At 35.5% G+C, this 23,940-nt stretch overlaps 2 protein-coding genes across 8 annotated transcripts in view; both read left to right on the forward strand.

Moving 5' to 3' along the window:
• Nucleotides 1–3,612: 3,612 nt before the first annotated feature.
• On the forward strand, nucleotides 3,613–9,504 carry LOC139482732 (uncharacterized). Its single transcript, XM_071266796.1, has 4 exons — nucleotides 3,613–3,753; nucleotides 5,752–5,797; nucleotides 8,387–8,568; nucleotides 9,214–9,504. The coding sequence occupies exons 1-4, from the start codon at nucleotides 3,711–3,713 to the stop codon at nucleotides 9,351–9,353; spliced, it is 411 nt and encodes a 136-aa protein (XP_071122897.1). The 5' UTR covers nucleotides 3,613–3,710; the 3' UTR covers nucleotides 9,354–9,504.
• Nucleotides 9,505–15,075: 5,571 nt separating this feature from the next.
• Nucleotides 15,076–23,940, forward strand: part of LOC139482733 (uncharacterized) — a 151,694-nt gene continuing 142,829 nt past the window's right edge. For all 7 annotated transcript variants that reach the window (XM_071266797.1, XM_071266798.1, XM_071266800.1 and 4 more), the window contains exons 1-2: nucleotides 15,076–15,205; nucleotides 20,452–20,527. In XM_071266797.1, the coding sequence (XP_071122898.1) occupies nucleotides 20,461–20,527 (67 nt within the window). In that variant the 5' untranslated portion in view covers nucleotides 15,076–15,205; nucleotides 20,452–20,460. The remainder of the gene's footprint in view (nucleotides 15,206–20,451; nucleotides 20,528–23,940) is intronic.

Here is a 23,940-nt window from a genome sequence, read left to right on the forward strand (position 1 = left end):
TTCTTGATTTTACATATTGTCGAATAGCCATTTCACCCGGCTATATCTGGTGTTAGGACATCCGGGCAACGCATCTATCGGATACCTTGCTCTACCTGTGAAGCTGACCCCCAGCAAACTGAAAATGGATACGCAGAGAACCAGAAATTTTGGCCGAAACTGGAGATACCAGATGTCTGATAATGGAGCTACCTTTCAGACCAGAAATTCAACACAACATATGGACAACTGCCTATGTAAGTTTTGTGGAAAGACTGTGAACAATCAATTTCATTTTAGACAATGTATAGCAAAAACGTCATTTTGTTATAAGTGCAGAAATTTTGGACATTACGCCAGAATGTGTAACTTTCATAGACGACCGGACGTGAAAGTTGTCAAAGTTAAATCGAAATCGAAATTACGTCGCGACGCAGAAAGGATGAGGATATTCAAAGAAAACAAAGCTATGTCAATTTTTCCTTGTGCGGAACTTACTACTATTGAACTGATGGATTTCTTTCCCGCCTTTAATTATGATAGAGAATTCATTGATAGCGTTACACTCAGGCACGACCGAGTGCATTCAGAGAGAGTGAAGTTTGAAATCAAAAGTGTTCATTACGAAAAGAAATTCAAAGAGCTGAAACAAGAGCATAACAGTGTAATTCGCAATTTAAAAAAAATTCAAAAACAAGGTGCAGATGATAAAAAAGAAATAGAAAAATTACAGGAACGCAATACGGATCTTAAAGCAGTTCATTCTCGGATATACGATCAAAGATGTAAAGCCATCGACCAGCAATATGAATTACAGCGCGACAAAGAACGTATGTTGAATCGAATCGCCACTCTAGAAGACGAACTTGACAATATTCGGAAAAATACAAGAGCAGATAATCATCCAAACCAAAACTATCGTTACAGAGGACGCTACAATCACAGAAGAAACTTTAGGAACAATTTCAGTTGAATATAATATTAAGACCCGGGACGTGTCTTCCGAGGCCGCGGGAATATATGACCGGACAATTTGGACAGTGCAATGAAATAGTTTTTGAACAACATTTTAGTTATTCAATTGTTTTAATATATTTAGGTTTTGCATGTATTTAATTATTCTAGACTTTGTCGTAAATTTAGGCATATTAGTGTTTTACACGGATTATGTGTCATAATCTTGGACAAAGGTCTTAAATGCATTTACTCTATTTATTTCATTATTCATTCTATGTGACAGTTTGGACTATAATTTTCAAATTCGTGTCGGACACTAATTACTCTTGTAATCTATTGTTATTTCTAATTTGTCATCTGTTAATCTGCTTAATCCTTTAATTGATTGTGCTTATATATATTGTTATTGTTTGTATGTTACATTACATTTAGTTTGGAGTTTGTTGTTCGGTCTTGCCGGACTGCTGAAATAAAAGTTTAAAGGAGCGAAATATTCCTTCTTGATTTACATTTAGTCGAATAGCCATTTCACCCGGCTATACTATTACCACTAATCAAATTGTTTATCCTGAAAAACGTATCTGAGGACAATCTCTATCCATTAACAAGTATCTGAGAATTATGTCTATCCATCAGCACGTATCTGAGAATAATATTTGTCCAAAAACACGTATCTAAGAACAATGTCTATCCATAGACACGTATCGGAGAACAATGTCTATCCATAGACACGTATCGGAGAACAATGTCTATCCAAAAAAACACGTATCTAAGAACAATGTCTATCCATAGACACGTATAGGAGAACAATGTCTATCCATAGACACGTATCTACGAACAATGTCTATCCATTAACACTATCGGAGAACAATGTCTATCCAAAAACACGTATCTAAGAACAATGTCTATCCATAGACACGTATAGGAGAACAATGTCTATCCATAGACACGTATCGGAGAACAATGTCTATCCATTAACACGTATCGGAGAACAATGTATATCGATTAACACTATCGGAGAACAATGTCTATCCATTAACACTATCGGAGAACAATGTCTATCCATTAACACGTATCGGAGAACAATGTCTATCCATTAACACTATCGGAGAACAATGTCTATCCATTAACACTATCGGAGAACAATGTCTATCCATTAACACGTATCCGAGAACAATATCTATTCATTAACACGTATCGGAGAACAATATCTATTAATTAACACTATCGGAGAACAATGTCTATCCATTAACAAGTATCGGAGAACAATGTCTATCCATAGACACGTATCGGAGAACAATGTCTATCCATTAACACTATCTAAGAACAATGTCTATCCATTAACACTATCTAAGAACAATGTCTATCCATTAACACTATCGGAGAACAATGTCTATCCATTAACACGTATCGGAGAACAATGTCTATCCATTAACACTATCTGAGAACAATGTCTATTCACTTACACTTATCTAAGAACAATAACTATCCATTCAACTCTTATCCGAAAACAATGCCCAGCCATCAACATATGTCTGTAATAATGTCTACCAATAACACGTAACTGAGAATAATGTTCATCCATTAACACGTATCTGCGAATAATGTCTATCCATAAACATGGATCTGAGAAGAATAAAATTGAGAATAGAAATGGGAATGTGTCAAAGAGATAACAACCCGACCATAGAGCAGACGTCAGTCAAAGGGAACGAATGGGTATTCAATGCAGCGAGAAACTCCCGCACCCGGAGGCGTTCTTCAGTTGGCCCCTAAACAAATATGTATTCTAGTTCAGCGACAATGGACATCAGACTGAAATCCGAATTATACACAAGAAACTTAATAAATTAAAAATCATTCAAGACTTACAAAGGACAGAGGCTCCTGACTTGGAATAGGCGCAAACATGCGGCGGGATAGGACATAGGAGTGAATTACAAGAGAGGAACACAGTACAAAATGAAATATGATACTATAGTTATTGATAAATAGCGTGCAATATTTAGGAATGTAAGAATAAAAAGAGATTTATAAAACCATATTTATATGTCTGCAAATACAGAGGCAAGCACAAGCATTTATTTGAATAAACGTCCTTATTGTTTTATTGTAACATAAGTTTCACCTATTTACCTTTTAAAATATGTGCGATTGGGCAGACACACGTACCAACGGTCACTATATACTTTACTGTAGCAGGGAATAAACAGTGTTGGCCGTACGGTGACCTATAGTTGTAAATGTCTGTGTCATTTTGGTCTTTTGTGGATAGTTGTCTCATTGGCAATCATACCACAACTTCTTTTTTTATATTTGAGAACGACTGCCAGACAGAAGGAAAACTAAACATTTTTATCATGTTTAAGTAGCAAGAAATCAACATTGTTGGTTGACGGACGGACGGACAAAAATACGGACGGACTTGAACAACCACTTTACACTTTTATTACTGTGCAGAGAAATTACCTATATTATGATGTTTATTCTCATCATCATATTTAAAAACCGTTCAAAAACAAATTTTGTGTATTTCTAAATTGTGTACAGTAATATTATTTTAAATCATTTTTATATGCATTTAATAGATTTACATTTACAAATATATGTATTGAAAACGTTCGTATACAAGTTACGGTTCAGTTGTTAGCATCTATAACAGTATTAATATTGTCAATTCGATATTGAAAAATAAAGTGATTTAAATTTAAATTCATTTTACCTTCATGTTTGGAAATATGCCAAAGATGAATAAGTAAAACACACGAATAACGATGAACAATTTATGGAAAATTTCAATTGTATCTGTGAACTTTGGTAAGTTTGTAATTTAAGTTAATTTGGAAAAAAAGGATAACTGAAAAACTAAATGCCCTCGTCAAACGTGACAGTGTGTATTGATTTAAATGTCAGATCCTGTCTGGATCTACTAGTCATTTCTTTTATACAAATGGATAAAAAGGAGGGAGAAAACACAACGTGGGCTTAAATAATAGGTTAATATAATGACGAAAAGACAGAAAACATCCAAAAACACTTCATCAAAAACTAAAGATGGAACATAGAACGGTGAACTCAGGTAATCAGAGAAAGTCATCAACACCTGCTTCTTAAGTGTCACCGTTTGGCGTTTTCAAAGCGGAACAGTGAAAGGGGGTAACTTTTCTTCATCGACATTTAATTGTTTACTGTTCCCTTTGTCAACGTTTGATTGTTTACTGTTCCCTTTGTCAACGTTTGATTGTTTTCTGTTCCCTTTGTCAACGTTTGATTGTTAACTGTTCCCTTTGTCAACGTTTGATTGTTTACTGTTCCCTTCGTCAACGTTTGACTGTTTACTGTTCCCTACGTCAACGTTTGATTGTTTACTGTTCCCTTTGTCAACGTTTGATTGTTTACTGTTACTTCGTCAACGTTTGGTTGTTTACTGTTCCCTTTGTCAACGTTTGATTGTTTAATGTTCCCTTCGTCAACATTTGATTGCTTACTGTTGATTGTTTACTGTTCCCTCTGTCAACGTTTGATTGTTTAATGTTCCCTTCGTCAACGTTTGATTGTTTACTGTTCCCTTTGTCAACGTTTGATTGTTTATAATAATAATAATAATAATAATAAATTCTTTATTTAAAGAGGGTAACTCAATTAGAAATAGTCTAATTTTCATTGAGGCCCTCAAACAAAATACATGCATACTGTTACTTCGTCAACGTTTGATTGTTTACTGTTACTTCGTCAACGTTTGATTGTTTACTGTTCCTTTCGTCAACGTTTAATTGTTTACTGTTCCTTTCGTCAACGTTTAATTGTTTGCTGTTCCTTTCGTCAACGTTTGATTGTTTACTGTTCCCTTTGTCAACGTTTAATTGTTTACTGTTCCCTTTGTCAACGTTTGATTGTTTACTGTTCCCTTTGTCAACGTTTGATTGTTTACTGTTCCCTTCGTCAACGTTTGATTGTTTACTGTTCCCTCTGTCAACGTTTGATTGTTTACTGTTCCCTTTGTCAACGTTTGATTGTTTACTGTTCCCTTCGTCAACGTTTGATTGTTTACTGTTCCCTCTGTCAACGTTTAATTGTTTACTGTTCCCTTTGTCAACGTTTGATTGTTTACTGTTTTTCTAATCATAAATTTGGGTATTAAGCTTCCCGTCATAGATATACATATATGGATCTAGGAAAGGGCCGTCTTCACTGTTAGCATTAACTTTTTTTCAACGTCAGTTCGACAGGATAAATCTCTTTAGTGTACATATTTTGTACGGATTTATGGTGAAACATTCATGAACAATCCAAAGCGCCACCTCGTACAATTGACTGCGAAGACTGAGGACAAAATGAACCCTTTCAGACCTCTTTTAGAGTCCGGGCGATTTATAATTAGCACATGATATATAGCATATCAGTTTTGTTAATAAACAACCGCAATGTTAACCTAATTTATATTTTATTCTTTCCATGTCGGTGTTTTTTTTAGATGTATACCTTACATCTTCTTTTATATTTACTTTCTTGATAAATACGGCATAGGTCGAAGATCAGAGTTATCTGATCATGATAGTGTTGAAGAAAAGGCCGAATGAAACTCGGCTTCCGAATGGTTAATGCATAAAAGTATCAACGCCCCTTATCTGGCGCAGAGATCATATCCGTTCTGTTCAATACTTCGTGACCCTACACTCATATATATGTAGTATTGCGGAACATGTATGGAACAGATATGAACTCTGCGCCGGAGATTGATCGACGCCTTTATTTTTTCCATCTTGAACATATTGGTAGTATATACGAAATAACCATTTATAACCACTATTGTAGGGTTGACAATCGGTGAATGTAGTGACGGCATTGAAGGCTGCATGAGGTAAGATTTTCTTTACTTTAGTAAATTACTACACGAACCTGGACTGAGTTACACGAACCCATAAAAACGGGGACTGAAATACACAAACCCTACCAAAAGCAAGGATAGAGTCTATTAACCCTACAAAAAATAAGCGCTGAGTTACACGATCTCTACAGCAACAGGTAATGAGTTACACGAACCCTACCTAAAACAGGGAATGAGTAAAACGAACACTACCAAAAACAGGGTTGAATTACACGAACAAAAGCTGGATTATACGAACCCTTCCTAAAACAGGGACCGAGTTACACGAACCCTATCATCATCAGGGACTGAGTCACAGGAATCCCCCCAAAAACATGGATTGAGTACACGAACCCTTCCATAAAAACAGGCTCTGAGTTACACGCGTACGAAGTCTACATAAAACAGGGATTGAGTAACACGAACCCTACAAAAACAGGGACTGAGTTACACGAACCCTACCAAAAACAGGGACTGAGTAACAAGAATCCTACCAAAACAGGGACTGAGTTACACGAACACTATCAAAAACAGGGATTGAGTTACTAGAACCCTACCAAAACAGAGATTGAGTTACACGAACCCTATTAAAAACAGGGTCTGAGTTACAAGAACCCTACCAAAAACAGGGACTAAGTTACAAGAATCATATCAAAACAGGGACTGCGTAACAACAACAGTATCAAAAACAGGGATTGAGTTACTAGAACCCTACCAAAACAAAGATTGAGTTACACGAACCCGATCAAAAACAGGGTCTGAGTTACAAGAACCCTACCAAAAACAGGGACTAAGTTACAAGAACCCTATCAAAAACAGGGACTGAGTTACAAGAACCCTACCAAAACAGGGACTGAGCTACACGAACCCTACCAAAAACAGAGACTGAGTTACACGAACCCTATCAAAAACAGGGACTGAGTTACAAAAACCCTACCAAAACAGGGATTGAGTTACAAAAACCCTACCAAAACAGGGTCTGAGTTACAAGAACCCTTCCAAAACAGGCACTGAGGTACACGAACCCTACCAAAAACAGAGGCTTAGTTAGACGAACCATACCAGATACAGGGACTGAGTTACAAGAACCCTACCAAAACAAGGACTGAGTTATAAGAACCCTACCAAAACAGGGACTGAGCTAAACGAACCCTACCAAAAACAGAGGCTTAGTTAGACGAACCCTACCAAATACAGGGACTGAGTTACAAGAACCCTATCAAAAACAGGGACTGAGTTACAAGAACCCTACCCAAACAGGGACTGAGTTATAAGAACCCTACCAAAACAGGGACTGAGCTACACGAACCCTACCAATTAAAAACAGAGGCTTAGTTAGACGAACCTTACCAAATACAGGGACTGAGTTACAAGAACCCTACCAAAACAGGGACTGAGGTACAGAACCCTATCAAAAACAGGGACTGAGTTACAAGAACACTACCAAAACAGGGACTGAGTTACAAGAACCCTACCAAAACAGGGACTGAGTTACAAGAACCCTACCAAAAACAGAGGCTTAGACGAACCCTACCAAATACAGGGACTGAGTTACAAGAACCCTACCAAAACAGGGACTGAGTTACAAGAACCCTACCAAAACAGGGACTGAGTTACAGGAACCCTACCAAAAACAGGGACTTAAGTACATGAACCCTACCAAAAACAGGGACTGAGTTATAAGAACCCTACCAAAACAGGGACTGAGTTACACGAACCCTACCAAAAACAGAGGCTTAGTTACACGAACCCTACCAAATACAGGGACTGAGTTACTCGAACCCTAACAAATACATGGGCTTAGTTACACGAACGCTGCCTAAAACAGTGACTAAAATACATGAAATTGACCAAAAGCAGTGACTGAGGTACACGAACTGTACCAAAAACATGGACTGAGTTACACGAACCCTTACAAATACAGGGACTGAGTTAAGCAGGTTCACGCATGGCAACCGTCGTGTAAGCTTTTTAAATACTTGAGTAATAAACAATTTCAAACTTTAAAGTTAAAGTTCTTTTATACTGGAGGTTCTTAAAACAAAAAAAACAAAAACCGATCACACTGGAAGACGAAATTCTTTCTCTGTTATATTTTGAAATTACATTATTATTAAAAAAAGTTCGTTTTATTGTTCTTTGTATATTTATTGTCTCCTTGTTGTGTTTAAGGATGCTCGCTACTCTTGTTAAGTAGACTTTTTTGTCAGATATTCGGAATCCTCTAGTTTAATGCATTGAAAAGATTGCCCACTATAATCCCCACTTTCTTTTCATAAATTTATTGCATATAGTTTTAAAAGTCATTTTTTTAATCACAAAAAACATTGTTTTCTTTTCACAGTATTTGAAAGAAAAAAGAAATGCCATTGTTAAATGTATAAAAAGTTTAGAGAGAATAATTTCCCGCCAAATTCAATTGCTTAATATATATCTCAAAAACAAGAACACGGATCATTTTATTCTGCTTTCTAACAGTTTTTTTTTTTAAATAAACAAAGACACGACAATCCTTTAGTTAGGTAATGCTAAATATGTAAACTTTAATCTTTTTAAAACAGGTGAAAATGACTTATATTTCAGCACTATTTACAGTGTTGGTGGATTAGTAATTGGAATTTTAATTTTCCTGGCAATATTAGCAGCAATATGTTTTGGAGTCTGCGCAGTGTGTGGATGGTCATTTGGATGTTTAAAAACAACTGAAGCCCCACGACAATTCCGGTCAGGAACAAATCGTGTCGCTGTGACCGACTCTTCAGACAGTAAGAAAATTGGTCAATGAAAATAATAATGTTTAATTAATTTTTATTATAATCCTTATCATCATTTAATTTCATTATCGTTTGTTATTATTAAAGAAAAAAATGATGCAAGCTATAATTTATTACAGTTTAAACATGGGTAGGCATTATATTCGTGATTATTTTTGTTCGAGCGATAGTAAGTGAGGGCTAAAATAACACAAAAATAATGCCTATCCATGTTAAAACTACAATAAAGTATAGCTTGCATCAATTACTTCGATTTTGATTAGAACAATTAAGGTAAGTTCTATGTCCGATGTGTATATTAAGCCGTGTAGCGCGGATGTTTTTGAATTTTGAACAGCCAGCATTACATGAACAGTATCTAGGTCAAATATGTCAATTTCGAATTGCAACACATGACAGCCATAATAAATACACTATTAACAACATGTGCATTATTTAGGAGTTTGGAAGTGGTGTAAGTTAATGAAATATATTAAATGCATGCCAGTTTGATCATGTTGATAAAATTCATTATTCTTCAGTAGTCAATACACGCATGTGCAAACAACGCGCTTTATACAAAATGTATTTCGGTCAACGCTTTTACACTCCGATGAAGTTACAATTATTTTAAAAATGTTTTTATTCTATTTATAGCAACACGACTGAATTATCCGCCTCCTACTTATGTAGATGCGTGTCGGGACTATGGTTCTACTAATCAACATATGGTTAAACAATCTACACCACCACCAAGTTATTCATCTCTTCACCGGTTCCAGTCGGAAAATCATTGAAACATCATAGATAAATTTATAAAATCGTAATACTTCAAGTTCTTGGACAGTTAGAGAGACTCCGAGTTGATTGTATGAGTTTTGAAGGGAGGGAACATAAATGTGTGTATGCTTAGCTGAGAAATGACTGTAATATTTTTCTGTCTATGAAGAAATAACATAAACAATTTGGTGCACACTGAATAACGCGCGTAGCAGGTTATTTAACAGTGTGCACCACATTTTTATGTTATTTCGAATAGACAGAAAATTATTACAGTCATTTCTTATAATTTAATTCTAAATTCCATTTTAAACCATAGAAAACCAAAAAAAAAAACGTTGATGACGTCACGATCACATGACTAAATTATGTCTATGGGCTGATAACAAAATAACGTCAGCCAATCAGAAGACGCGTTACATCCAAAATTAAATTATTAGTCCATAGTCATTACTGAGCAACTTGTATTTCTTTGTATCGGAAGTCTGTGTAGTATTCCTGCTCTCCACTGTATATTGTTATGAATATGCATGAAATTAATGTACAGCTGTTTTAAAGTAGTTCTCCACTGTATATTGTTATGAATATGCATGAAATTAATGTACAGCTGTTTTAAAGTAGTTCTCCACTGTATATTGTATATCATGAATGCATGAAATATATATGTATTGCTTGCTGTTCGGTGTGAGTCAAGGCTCCATTATGAAGGCCGTACCCAAAGTTAGCTAAATATCTTAATTTTAAACGGTTGTAGATGAAAAAATATCTGCATGTTTGAGACTGAACTCTCTATTGAAAGCGTGTGAAGAGATAGTCGATCTACGAAGTATAAAATAGTTGCCATGGTGATGGATATTGCTAACCATAGATTATTCAGACCCGTTTTTAAACCTTCGGAGGAACTGCAAACATGTTCATTCTTTAGTTTGATGTTCAAAAACAAGGGTATTGATACTATAAATATAAGTAATATTCTTCACCATCAAATAGTAATTCTTTCTTACTTTAAGGACCACTCTTCTATAGTATCGTATTCCTACGCCAACCCTGTTGCATCTATAAAAATTAATCGCAAAAAAGTGTTGCAGAATCTTAATATTGATGACATCAAAGTAAACCACCTGATTGTGCCGGTTCACACTCCCATTTCGTGTATAGCCCTGCTGACCATGTAATTTCTGGAAACCTAAACATAGTCAATAACTATAAGTTGAGACAACTTTTGTCCAAGGGTCCGAAATACAGAGAGCGGCTCTGAGCCACAGCCAATCAATTGGAAACAGAACTTCAAACTACTAATGGATTCTGTTGAGGGTTATGCAAAAGACTGGGCAAAATGAGAAAAGGTTGAGGTTGATACCCTTTCGGAGTAAAATCAGTGAGGTCATTGATTCAGATAAGAGTAAGTAAGCTAAAATGGTCAATGAACACCAAAACTCCTTCCATCTTTAAAGACCCTCAGATCATAGAGGAGTTGTCTTGCCTCCATGACAAATATGCTGCCGTTCCAGCTGACAAAGCCTCAAATAATATTGTTTTTGTTCGCAAGAAACACTACATTGACTGCCTGATTAAGGAACTCACTTGGAAATCCTACATATACACTAAGTACGCTTACGAAGCAGGAGATCCTGGAAAACCACAAATCGGTTCTTATCTCGTTTGGTCTTAATCCAATGGATGAAGACCAGGATCTTCCATCCTTATATTGGATTCTTAAGCTTCACAAGAATCCTTATAAGGAAAGGTATATTGCAGGTTCTTCCAAGTGTTCCACTAAACCCCTTTCTAAAGTTCTTACTGCCATACTCACTGCAGTTAAAGAAGGACTTCAGAAATATTCCAAAACGGCATATTCTAGAAGTGGTGTTAATCAGATATGGATACTGAAAAATTCAAAAGAGTTATAGGTGAATTTACAATCTCAATCATTAAAACATTGTACCAACATTAAACCTTTGATTTTCAACTCTTTTTACCTCTATTCCACATACTAAACTTAAAGCTCGACTGGAAGAACTCGTCAGCTTATGTTTCTTTAACAAAAAAGGCACTAGACGTTTTTAATATCAAGTTTTGGGCAGGAATTCAGCTTACTTTGTGAAAAATCATACAGAGTCAAGACAAAAATACACCAAAGAGGACATCACTGCCATGCTGGACTTTTTAATTGACAACATATTTGTTGAATTTGGAGGTTTGGTCTTCCAACAGACTATTGGAATCCCAATGGGTACCAATTGCGCTCCTCTACTTGCAGATTTGTTTTTGTATTCCTATGTAGCAGAATTTATCCAAGGGCTTGTACAGAAAGGAGAAAAGAAATTAGCCCAGTCTTTTAAGTTCACCTTTTGGTATATTGATGATGAACTGTCTCTTATTAATAATAGTAATTTCAGTGATCACTTACATTTAATATATCCAAGTAAACTTGAAATTAAAGATACTACCGACACAGATAAATCTGCTTCATATCTAGACCTTTTTCTCGAAATGACTACTGATGGTAGGTTGAATACCAAAATTTATGACAAAAGCGATGATTTTAATTTTCCTATAGTCAACTTTCCATTTCTGTGTAGCAGCATCCTAGCGGCACCAGCATATGGAGTATATGTGTCTCAATTGATACGTTACTCTAGAGCTAGCTCAAAGTACGTTGATTTTGTTGAACGAGGAATACTGCTTTCTCAAAAGTTGCTAAGACAGGGCTATAAATCAATCAAATTAAGGTCATCACTCAAGAAATTTTACGGTCGCCATCATGAGCTAATTGGCCATTATGACAAAAGTGTGTCAGAAATCATATCTGATATTCTTCCTCAGTCACAATAACCTTCCATCATTACCGAACTGAACAAACCCTTCCGGAGCACCTGATTTTACTCCCGGTTTGTAGTTGAGTTCGTGTTGTTTCTTCTTATTATTTATAACTGTTGATGTTAATGTCCCTTGGTTTTGTGGGTCTTTGTTTACTCCTTGATTTTGATTGTTATTGTCTTCAATTCACAATTCACAAGCAAATCCTTTCATCTCACACAAAAACTTCATTAGTATTTTACAATAATCATAAAAATATTTAATTACTATCATAATGTGTTTTACCATCATCATTATCTTACCGGCATTCAAAACAGTCCATTGTTCAATTTGATTTTCGCTTTTTTCTTGTTTTTTGAGGAGGGGCGTAAAGGGGGGTATCTGCACGGAAGAACTCGAAATAAAATTGCCATTTCACGATGAATGAACAATTAACCATATCTTGCACGTTGATCTTTTTGCCAATTTGCCGAATAACGATCCTTTTTCACGGATGCACTTGAAATAAAAATGACAAAAAACGTTGCACGAAAATAACCCCTTACCACCCTCTTTGATTGTAAGTCTTGTACATGTATATCTCCCGAGCATCCGTAAATTAACATTTCGGTCTCTGGACAATATCTTTGTAAACATAATTATGTAAGCAATAAAATTACCAAACGTGTCACATGACATTGGAATGAAGATTACTTGATTGATTGGTTGGTGCTTAACGTCCAGTGGAAATAGGTCATGCATGTTCAGGACGAAAATGGGGTGAAGAAGATCATTATTGATTTTAAAGCCAATAAGTAATTTGAGATGCAAATGGTACTTAAACTAATAGTTGGAAAAATATTTATTCAGTATTGAAATTTTATTAACCGTAGTCCTATTACATGAAACTTATATTAATAATGAAGTGTCCTATTGGTCTCGGGACAATAGGTTTAAGATCAAAATCACCGTGTATATTAGGCTTTTAAAGTAGATTTTGTATATAACGTAACTAATTGTTACATGTATTACAGTGAAATTGGTCTAAATTGAAAAAAATCTTCAGTCCCCAGAAAAGGGTGCACCCCCTCTGGAATGTGTGTCCCATAATCAATAGTATATATATAAATGGTATAATTATACCAAGGATTTGTATATAGTAAGAAAGATTGGAATATCGTGGTTTATCGTTTTCTCTTACGTGACGAGACTTCGCTACTCGCCACTATTATTTGTCACTTAGAACGATAACAGAACAAATATTACTTGGGTTTTGATTATGTGATTACTTGGATGTTTTTATAGTGATTATTTGATTACCATACCAACTTTTTTATGTTTATTTGATTATTTGATTACCATACCAACTATTTTATGTTTATTTGATTATTTGATTACCATACCAACTATTTTATGTTTATTTGATTATTTGATTACCATACCAACTATTTTATGTTTATTTGATTATTTGATTATTTGATTACCATACCAAGTACCGGATTTTTGATTATTTGATTACCTTGTTAAATAAATATGAAATGTGTATGTGATTAAATAGGCAAAACATTTGTGATTATGAGATTTCTTTTGGTGACAAAGAGAGTTTACTATACAAATCATTGACTATACACTAGTGACTATAGTATTGGTTATATTCGACTGTGTATAAAAAAAAAGATGTGCTATGATGACCAATGAGACAATTCTCCACAAGAAGAGACCAAAATGACACAGAAATTAACAACTAAAGGTCATCGTACGGCCTTCAACAATGAGCAAAGCCCATATCGAATACTAGTAAGCTATATAAGGCATCGAAATGACAAATGTATAACAATTCATATACGAGACAACCAACAGTGTGAATTATGTACAGAACACTGAGGAATGCAAAACATATATGACAGACACGAACCAACGACAACCACTGAATTACTGGCTCCTGACCTGGGACAGACACATAGAGAATGTAGCCTGATTTTTTTTTGGCGACAACGAAACCCCCTAGCGCACCAAACAAACAATTATGTAATAGAAAAAACCTAAAGTAAACATTATACGAACCAATTGGGAATGGTCAACTCACCAGATGGATAAAAAAGCCCTTACCGCGGCATAATCAGCTCGGCCTAGTCCAAATAGATATGACGTCTTGAAAGGCTATTATAATTTTTTTCTTTGTCCAAATAATTATGACGTCTTGAAAGGCTATAATTTTTTTCTTTGACGCCAAATAATTGTCACTGATAACTATTTGGACTATAAAAGGCCCAAAATTGACAAGGTAAAGTAATTCAAACATGAAAAACTAACGCCCTGATTTATGTGTCTGTCAACCCTGGTGTCGATTTACAAACTAAGTAATACTGCAGTATGTTAATTTATATATATCTAATACGTGGACCCGCGTCAAGCCGGGTTTTACTTTTTGAAACTATAAAGTTATCTTAAAGGCCCTACTAGCAAACGTAAAGGTCAACTGTAGCCAACATGCACCCTACGTGACGTATTCTTTTTTACTTTTTGTTTATCGTAGTTCTCTGTTAGATAGGAGGGGGAGGACAGGGGTAAGGGAGACAGGGAGAAGGGGGTAGGAGAAAGGAGAAAGGGGGTGGGAGAAAGCAGAAAGGGCGTAGGATAAAGGAGAGGAAGGCTGGGAGAAAGGAGAAAAAGTTGGAGAAAGGAGAAAAAATAAAATATCTCTCCTTTTAAAAAATGATCTTATATTTCAAGAAAAAATATGGCAAAAGGAGATGTTTTATTTTAATGGGAGAAAGGAGAACGGGGGTAGGAGAAAGGAGAAGAGGGGTGGGAGAAGGGAGAAGGTTACCCCCTGTCCTCCCCCTCAGATAGTCCTATAAAATAATCTGAGTTTTGAACTTGAGCTTTTAATCGATTCTGAAAAGAAGTGCTCCTTTGAAGGAGAGAATTCCGCTTACAGATACAGCTATCATAAGAACGTCACAAGTTGTTTTCCCATCATGTATTTAGTGACGTCGTAGAAAATGAGCAGTATGTACAGTGCTTTCACAACACTGAAGAAAAATTAGGACGGTATTCAATAAAGTCGGTAAGACATCTTTTTTTAAGACATTTGTTCAATGCACAGGCGGCTATTTTTTTTCAGGCTAGCCTTTCACAAAAGTCGTATCTTAGCTACGGTAATCTTAAATTCACTTTTGTACGTCAAACAATGAAACATCCATGACATCCTGCTTTTGCTATGTACTTTTTTTCATTCTAATCAGGCCATCGTTATTCATTTTTAACTTCCTCCTCAGTACCCCACCCTTTCCTTCGATACTGTGATATAATAACACACGCATTGTATAATTTTGCCCTTGTCCAAATAATGTATCAACGTTTTGAAAGGCTGTTGCAATCACGTGATTTTAATGTTTATTGTTTTCTGACACCTCTCTAATGCTTTATTAGACTAAAATGTATTCGACACATAATCAAGATATTAAGATATTTTGAAAAGTTTAGAGCCAGTTGGAGTCGACCCGGTAAAAAGTCTGGATTAACCATAAATGTAGCTACCTAAGGAGGGCCGGGCACCCCCTTTTTAACCCCCTGAAGGCTAAATCCGCCTCTGATTACAGTAAAATCACAGGTAAAATAAATTTAAGAAATTATATAGTAATATTTGATCATAAGAAAAATGAGTAATAAATTTTTACTAAGGTTAAATAATTGAACGTGGCTGCGTACTTATACATCCCTGCCACCACTGTAATACACCTTATCGCTATTTGTCCGCCATTACTGGATATCACAGGTTCCCATAAAATTTTGACGTCATAAAACAGAATATCTGACGCCACAATGGAAAAGTGATTGCTGTATGCGTCAAAAGTTCAAGCGGCCAGGTCAGCCGGCCGATAAGGCTAATAGCGATATTAAACACGAAAGGTGTATTAAAACTAGTATAATTCAAAAATTCCTGAAATGTGTAAGAGTACTGGACACAAGTGATAGCATGAAAATTAGTGATGGTAGGGAAAATGAGTGACTCTTCTATGTTTTTTCATTAGTGCCCTCTAACCGTCTTAGGAAACTGCACAGGGGTTTCTTATCCAAAAACTTTCCTGAGCAAGTATGTCGGCCTTTGACCAATCCTCGTTGGGATCTATGATAGTGATTGTAATTTTTTTTTAAATCAGCTTTGGCGTGCCCAGGTGATCTCAAATGACGATTACGGGATGGTCGGGCTTGCAGGTGTAGTCACTACGATGACCATTGAGGCATTCATGCGTTTGTTGAATGGCTGTTCTGTCTCGCCAATATAATGCATGCCACATCGACACTGAAGAATGTATACATTATCGCTATTTTGTGCATTTTTCCTTTGATCTTTTTTTGTGATAATTTTCATATCATGCTACTCGCTTGAGATGGAAAATTATCGCTAGAAACTAAGAATGCACGTGGCGTTACTAGCGAAATTGACATGAAATTGATAACGTCGTCATAGGTAAAATAGCGATAAAAAGATTATCATTGTTCATTTCAACGTCCCGGCTCAAGCGAGAAAATCAATCTCGTTGAGATGATCATCGATAATCTATAATTCTGGGTTTTTAAGTTTTTTTTACAAAATACCCAGTGGAGTAAATGTTTGAGTATTCATTATTTGTTGGCAAGTCAGACATCGTCTGTTACCACAGGACTTGCACCAACTTGTAGTTGAACAGCTTTTATCAGAGGAGACGTCAGCTCTCACAAATAAGTCTTTCAGACTTTCTGGTCTCCGAAAAGCTAAGACAGGAGGTTCGGGAAAGATTTTGAATAATTTTGGGTGCATGATTGACTTTTTAAATTGGCACGGATTAAACGTGAAATGTTAGTAAAGGTGGGATTGTAATTTAAAACAAATGGGACTATTTTGCTGCGCCGCTTCTTTTTGTACTGTAACAGGTCGTTGCGACTGTAATTGTTAGCAAGCGCAAACCCCTTATCTATACATGTCCCATTTCTTATAAGGGCTATTTAAAAAAAAAAAGATGCCTAAGCATGCTAAGTGTGGCAAACATAGTAAATAATAAAGTCATTGCAAAATTATTTTCTATCATTCTATTTGAATCCAGAGACATTCAAGTTTACAAAACTACCATGGGTTAATGCAAAATAATAAAAACAAAAAAATTAACAACATTTTACTCATAGGAATTCATCAACTTTTCAAAGGAAACAACATACTACTATTATCAACTTGCTAAACAGTTAAAAGGGTCATCATACGGAATATCAGAGCAGTTGCCACGCGAGATACTAAAGCGTAGAAAAGAGAAACTGTCAATCTTGAAGGATTTGCGCGAAAGACTAAATCTAAAAGCATATTTCGTCAAAGACAAGATTTATGTAAACGGCAAAGAATACGTCCCATAGGGTTTACCCAGCCGAGAACAACTTGATAACACTGACAAAACCAAAGTGATTGTATTTAGAAATGGCTGGCAGCGGGTTAAGAATATATTTTTCTATGACAACAACGAACTCCAAATAGTTGATTCATATGTTTACCTCGGAATATTACTGCATTCTAATGGTAAATTTCTACAAACAGAGAAACGTCTGGCTCAGCAAGGATCCAAGGCCTTAATCAACACTAATGAATACTCTCAAAAGCGTTTCACACAAACATACTGTTGGAAGGTACACACAAACATGTTGTTCAAGAAATAATTCATGGAAGCCATAGATTTGTTGTAATTTTACACATGGCCTCAGGATAAAAATTCGAATATCACGGCCCAGGCCATGTGTAAATTTCCAACAAATCTATGGCTTCCATGAATTATTTCTTGAACAACATGTTTGTGTGTACCTTCCAACAGTATGTTTGTGTGTACCTTCCAGCAGCATGTTTGTGTGTACCTTCCAATAGCATGTTTGTGTGTACCTTCCAACAGCATTTGTATGTGTACCTTCCAACGCCATGTTTGTTTGTACCTTCCAACAACATGTTTGTTTGTACCTTCCAACAGCATGTTTGTGTGTACCTTCCAACAGCATGTTTGTGTGTACCTTCCAACAGCATGTTTGTGTGTACCTTCCAACAGCATGTTTGTGTGTACCTTCCAACAGCATGTTTATGTGTACTTACCAACAGCAAGTTTGTGTGTACCTTCCAACAGCATTTTTATGTGTACCTTCCAACAACATGTTTGTTTGTCCGTCGTCGTCGTCCGTCCGTCGTCGTCGTCCGTCCGTCGTCGTCGTCCGTCCGTCGTCGTCGTCGTAAACTATTTCAAAGATCTTCTCCTCTGAAACCAATTCAAACCAAACTTCATCTGATTGATTCCTAGGGTATCTAGAATAAAGTTTGTGTTTTAATTCCCATTTCATCAAAAAACATGGCCGCCATGGCTAAAAATAGAACATAGGGGTAAAACTCAAAAACCAAAGCATTTAGAGCAAATCTGACTGGGGTAAAATTGTTTATCAGGTCAAGATCTATCTGCCCTGAAATTTTCAGATGAATCGGACAACCCGTTGTTAGGTTGCTGCCCCTGAATTGGTAATTTTAAGGAAATTTTACTGTTTTTGGTTATTATCATGAATATTATTATAGATAGAGATAAACTGTAACAGCAAAAATGTTCAACAAAGTAAGATTTACAAATAAGTCAACATGACCGTAATGGTCAGTTGACCCCTTTAGGAGTTATGGCCCTTTATAGTCAATTTTTAACCATTTTCCGTAAATCTTAGTTATCTTTTACAAAAATCTTCTCCTCTGAAACTACTGGGCAAAATTGAACCAAACTTGGCAACAATCATCATTGGGGTATCTAGTTTAAAAATTGTGTCCGGTGACCCGGCCAACCAACCAAGATGGCCACCATGGCTAAAAATAGAACATAGGGGTAAAATCAGATTTTGGCTTATAACTCAAAAACCAAAGCATTTAGAGCAAATCTGACAGGAGGTTAAATGGTTTATCAGGTCAAGATCTATCTGCCCTGAAATTTTCAGATGAATCAGACAACCGATTGTTAGGTTGCTGCCTCTGAATTGGTTATTTTAAGGAAATTTTGCTGTTTTTGGTTATTATCATGAATATTATTATAGATAGAGATAAACTGTAAACAGCAAAAATGTTCAGCAAAGTAAGATTTACAAATAAGTCAACATGACCGAAATGGTCAGGTGACCCCTTTAGGAGTTATGGCCCTTTATATTCAATTTTAAACCATTTTCCGTAAATCTTAGTTATCTTTTACAAAAATCTTCTCCTCTGAAACTACTGAGCCAAATTTAACCAAACATGGCCAAAATCATTCTTAGGGTAAATAGTTTAAAAACTGTGTCCGGTGACCCGGCTAACCAACCAAGATGGCCTCCATGGCTAAAAATAGAACATAGGGGTAAAATGCAGTTTTTAGCTTATAACTCACAAAACAAAGCATTTAGAGCAAATCTGACATGGGGGTAAAATTGTTTATCAGGTCAAAATCTATCTGCCCTGAAATTTTCAGATGAATCGGACAACCCGTTGTTGGGTTGCCGGCCCTGAATTGGTAATTTTAAGGACATTTTTCTATTTTTGGTTATTATCTTGAATATTATTATAGATGTAGATAAACTGTAAACAGCAATAATGTAATGCTTGGGGTATACAATGTTTTTTTTATACTTTCATCATAAATTATATTATGAACACAAGACAAACGAGACATTTCAGTGTGTCCACTCTTGTTTTTGCTTTGAAGAAGATATGACAGAATCGAAGAACCATTTATATAAATTGAAAACCCAAAATAATCATTCATGGAAGATTTAAGCAAAACATTTAAAGTGAGAAATTCAGGCTCTTGAGAGCCTCTTCAAGTCTTGTTTATCATCTCTGCCGTGGTATAAAAATGGAAAAAATACTCTATCCGACTGGACGCTTGTAACGTCACGATCATCAATGCGTTTTTGAACATAAACATTCGGTGTAATTAAACAGATATAGCATGTTCTTGAGGGGTATTTGCGAAAAATACCAGTCTTGAGAATGAATTTCCCTCGCCTCACGGCTCGCGAAATTTAACATTCTCTCGACTGGTATTTTTCGCAAATACCCTTCCTTAACATGATATATCTGTTTAATATTAAAGCGACATGTTGGTTTGTATATTCCAGCGACATATGTTTGTGTGTATATTCCAGCGATATGTTTGTGTGTATATTCCAGCGATATGTTTGTGTGTATATTCCAACAACAATTTTGTGTTTACTACAGTAATGAAGCATGCTATTTGTAGACGTAATATTGCACTAAGTTACGGAACAGGTTAAAAAGAAAATCTATCTTTTATTTTCCAGGTTTCAAGAATGAGAACATTTATACATACCATTCTGCTGACCATTCTTTGTCTACAAGGATCCATGGTGGTAGTTTGTAAGTTTGTAATGTTAGATTATATCTAAAAAAGAGGAGACGCGGCTTGATTGCCACTGAAACAAATCTCCATCACTGAATAAATGACGAGACGTGGCATGATTGCAACTGACACAAATCCCCATCACTGAATAAATGACGAGACGTGGCATCATTGCCACTGACACAAATCTCCATCACTGAATAAATGGAAAGACGTGGCATGATTGCCACTGACACAAATCTCCATCACTGAATAAATGGAGAGACGTGGCATGTTTGCCACTGAAACAAATCTCCATCACCGAATAAATGAAGAGACGTGGCATGATTGCCACTGAAACAAATGTCCATCACAGAATAAATGGAGAGACGTGGCATTATTGCCACTGAAACAAATCTCCATTACTGAATAAATGAAGAGACGTGGCATGATTGCCACTGAAACAAATCTCCATTACTGAATAAATGAAGAGACGTGGCATGATTGCCACTGAAACAAATCTCCATCACCGAATAAATGAAGAGACGTGGCATGATTGCCACTGAAACAAATGTCCATCACAGAATAAATGGAGAGACGTGGCATTATTGCCACTGAAACAAATCTCCATTACTGAATAAATGAAGAGACGTGGCATGATTGCCACTGAAACAAATCTCCATTACTGAATAAATGAAGAGACGTGGCATGATTGCCACTGACCCAAATCTCCACCGAATAAATGGAGAGACGTGGCATGATTGCCACGGACACAAATCTCCATCACTGAATAAATGACGAGGATGTTAACAACTATAAGTCAACGTTCGGCCTTCAACAATGAGTAAAAATCATATTGTACTATAAGCTACAAATGGCCTCGATATGACAAAAATGCGGAAAAAATGAAAAAAGAAAACCAATGTCTTGCTTTTGGTAAAACAATAAATCAGAAACATACATAGAAGACAGTAAACCAACGACAAACATAAAATACGAACAGTCAGAAAGATTCTTGAAGTTTCTTGTTGTGTCTAAGACTATCCTAGCAATGTCATTTCAAGATAATTAGATTCTATTTGTATAATGTGCATCCATTTGTGATACTGGTAGTGGCGAAACATTATTTATTTTTCTTCTTCAATGTTCAAGTTAACAAACGAGTTCGAGTTCTCGATTTTAACTGTAGTCATACGATAACGACATCTTTATTTACAAAATAGTGTTGTACATTTATCGACTTTTGCCGATAACGGTTTATCAATTAATTGTGAATGATTTTTATGAATACAGATGTTACATGTATATGACACAGATGTCTCTGTCTTAAATTAATGAATACAGAGTATACATGTATATGACACAGATGTCGGTGTCTTAATGAATATAGAACACAGATGTCGATGTCTTAATGAATACAGATTAAACATGTATAGAACACAGATGTCGGTGTCATAATGAATACAGATTATACATGTATATAGAACACAGATGTCGGTGTCATAATGAATACAGATTACACATGTATATAGAAAACAGATGTCGGTGTCTTAATGAATACAGATTAAACGTGTATAGAACACAGATGTCGGTGTCATAATGAATACAGATTATACATGTACAGGTATATGACACAGATGTCGGTGTCTTAATGAATACATATTATACATGTGTATAGAACACCGATGTCGGTGTCATAATGAATACATATTATACATGTGTATAGAACACATATGTCGGTGTCATAATGAATACAGATTACACATGTATATAGAACACAGATGTCGATGTTTTAATGAATACAGATTACACATGTATAGAACACAGATTTCGGTGTCATAATGAATACAGATTATACATGTATATGACACAGATGTCAGTGTCATAATGAATACAGATTATACATGTATATGACACAGATGTCGGTGTCTTAATGAATACAGATTATACATGTGTATAGAACACAGATGTCGGTGTCATAATGAATACATATTATACATGTGTATAGAACACAGATGTGATCATGTCGGTGTCATAATGAATACAGATTATACATGTGTATAGAAAACAGATGTCGGAGTCTTAATGAATACAGCTTATACATGTTTATGACACTGATATCGTTGTCATAATGAACACAGATTATACATGTGTATATGACACAGATGTCGATGTCTGAATGAATACAAATTATAATACAGATTATACATGTATCTAACACAGATGTCTTTGTGTACTAGTATATGAATATATAAATTATACATGTATATGTTACAGTAAATAGATGAAATTAGGAATTACACGTAATTACTAAAATTTAGGAATTACATGTACTCCAGACCTGTTGCACTAAGTTAATACAAGTAATTCCTAAAACTGCCCATTGATTACCAGTAATTCTCTTATTTTTGAATGAATTTTTACGTGTACCTATTTACTAACTGATAAAACAATGTTGCATTGTATGATCAGCTGATCAAAAGTAAGGGCAGAAATTAACAACTACAGGTCATCGTATGGCCTTTTCAATGAGCAAAGCGCATACTGGATACTCAGCTATAAATGGCCCTGAAATCACATATGTTAATAATTCAAACGAGAATCCAGCGGGCTAATTAATGTACAATAATGTAGATTGTACATGTATATAACACTGATTCCAGTGTCTTAATTAATACGGATTATACATCTATATGACACAGATATCGGTGTTTTCAGGGGCGTAGCTAGATATCCAATAAACTAGGCACAAATTGCGGCAAATGGTCTGGGAGCCGCTGAAGGTCCCCAGCAGGTCCTGGTAGAGGGTTCAGGGAGGCGAAGCCCCCCGACGGAAAACGGTTTTCTGCATAATTGTACAAAAACTACAAAATTTCCTGGCCATTTTATCAAGTTAATATACATGAAAAAATGTCGAAAAAATAAGCATAATCCTACAATTATATCTGTCTGATGAATTAACCGGCAGTACAATCAGAAATATATAAAAAAAATATCATTATTTTCAATATACATTGCCCAGCGTTGTTCAGCTGATCAGTTGATCAGCTGATCAGCGGATGTAGCCCTTTATTTAGCAGCATACCTATTTCTGATTGAATATAACTGATATATATATATACGTCCATTGATAGTACGTTATGACGATCCTTCATTAAAAAGAAGGCACGTAAACACTGAGACTACTACATAATAATACTTACTTTTGGACCAATTGGACCACCCAGTCCGAAATAGTTTATTTTTATAAAATTCTCTTGTTTTTGGTTATTATCATTACAATACATGTATATAGAGGAACGTGTAAATAGCAAAAATGTTCAGCTTAGTAAGATCTACAATAAGTAAAATGATCAAAATAGTCAACTGACTCTTTAATGAGTTATTGCCCTTTAAACATACCTTTACACAATTTGTTCATCATGTTTTCTAACATTTAAAAATTTCCTAC

The sequence above is a fragment of the Mytilus edulis genome, chromosome 7 (genome assembly GCF_963676685.1).
Source record: "Mytilus edulis chromosome 7, xbMytEdul2.2, whole genome shotgun sequence".
NCBI lineage: Eukaryota > Metazoa > Mollusca > Bivalvia > Mytilida > Mytilidae > Mytilus > Mytilus edulis.

Coding starts and splice junctions, on each gene's coding strand:
- LOC139482732 (XM_071266796.1), top strand. CDS start 3,711: ATGAACAATTTATGGAAAATTTCAATTGTATCTGTGAACTTTG. Junction 3,754..5,751: donor AATTGTATCTGTGAACTTTG/GTAAGTTTGTAA, acceptor CCACTATTGTAG/GGTTGACAATCGGTGAATGT. Junction 5,798..8,386: donor GGCATTGAAGGCTGCATGAG/GTAAGATTTTCT, acceptor CTTATATTTCAG/CACTATTTACAGTGTTGGTG.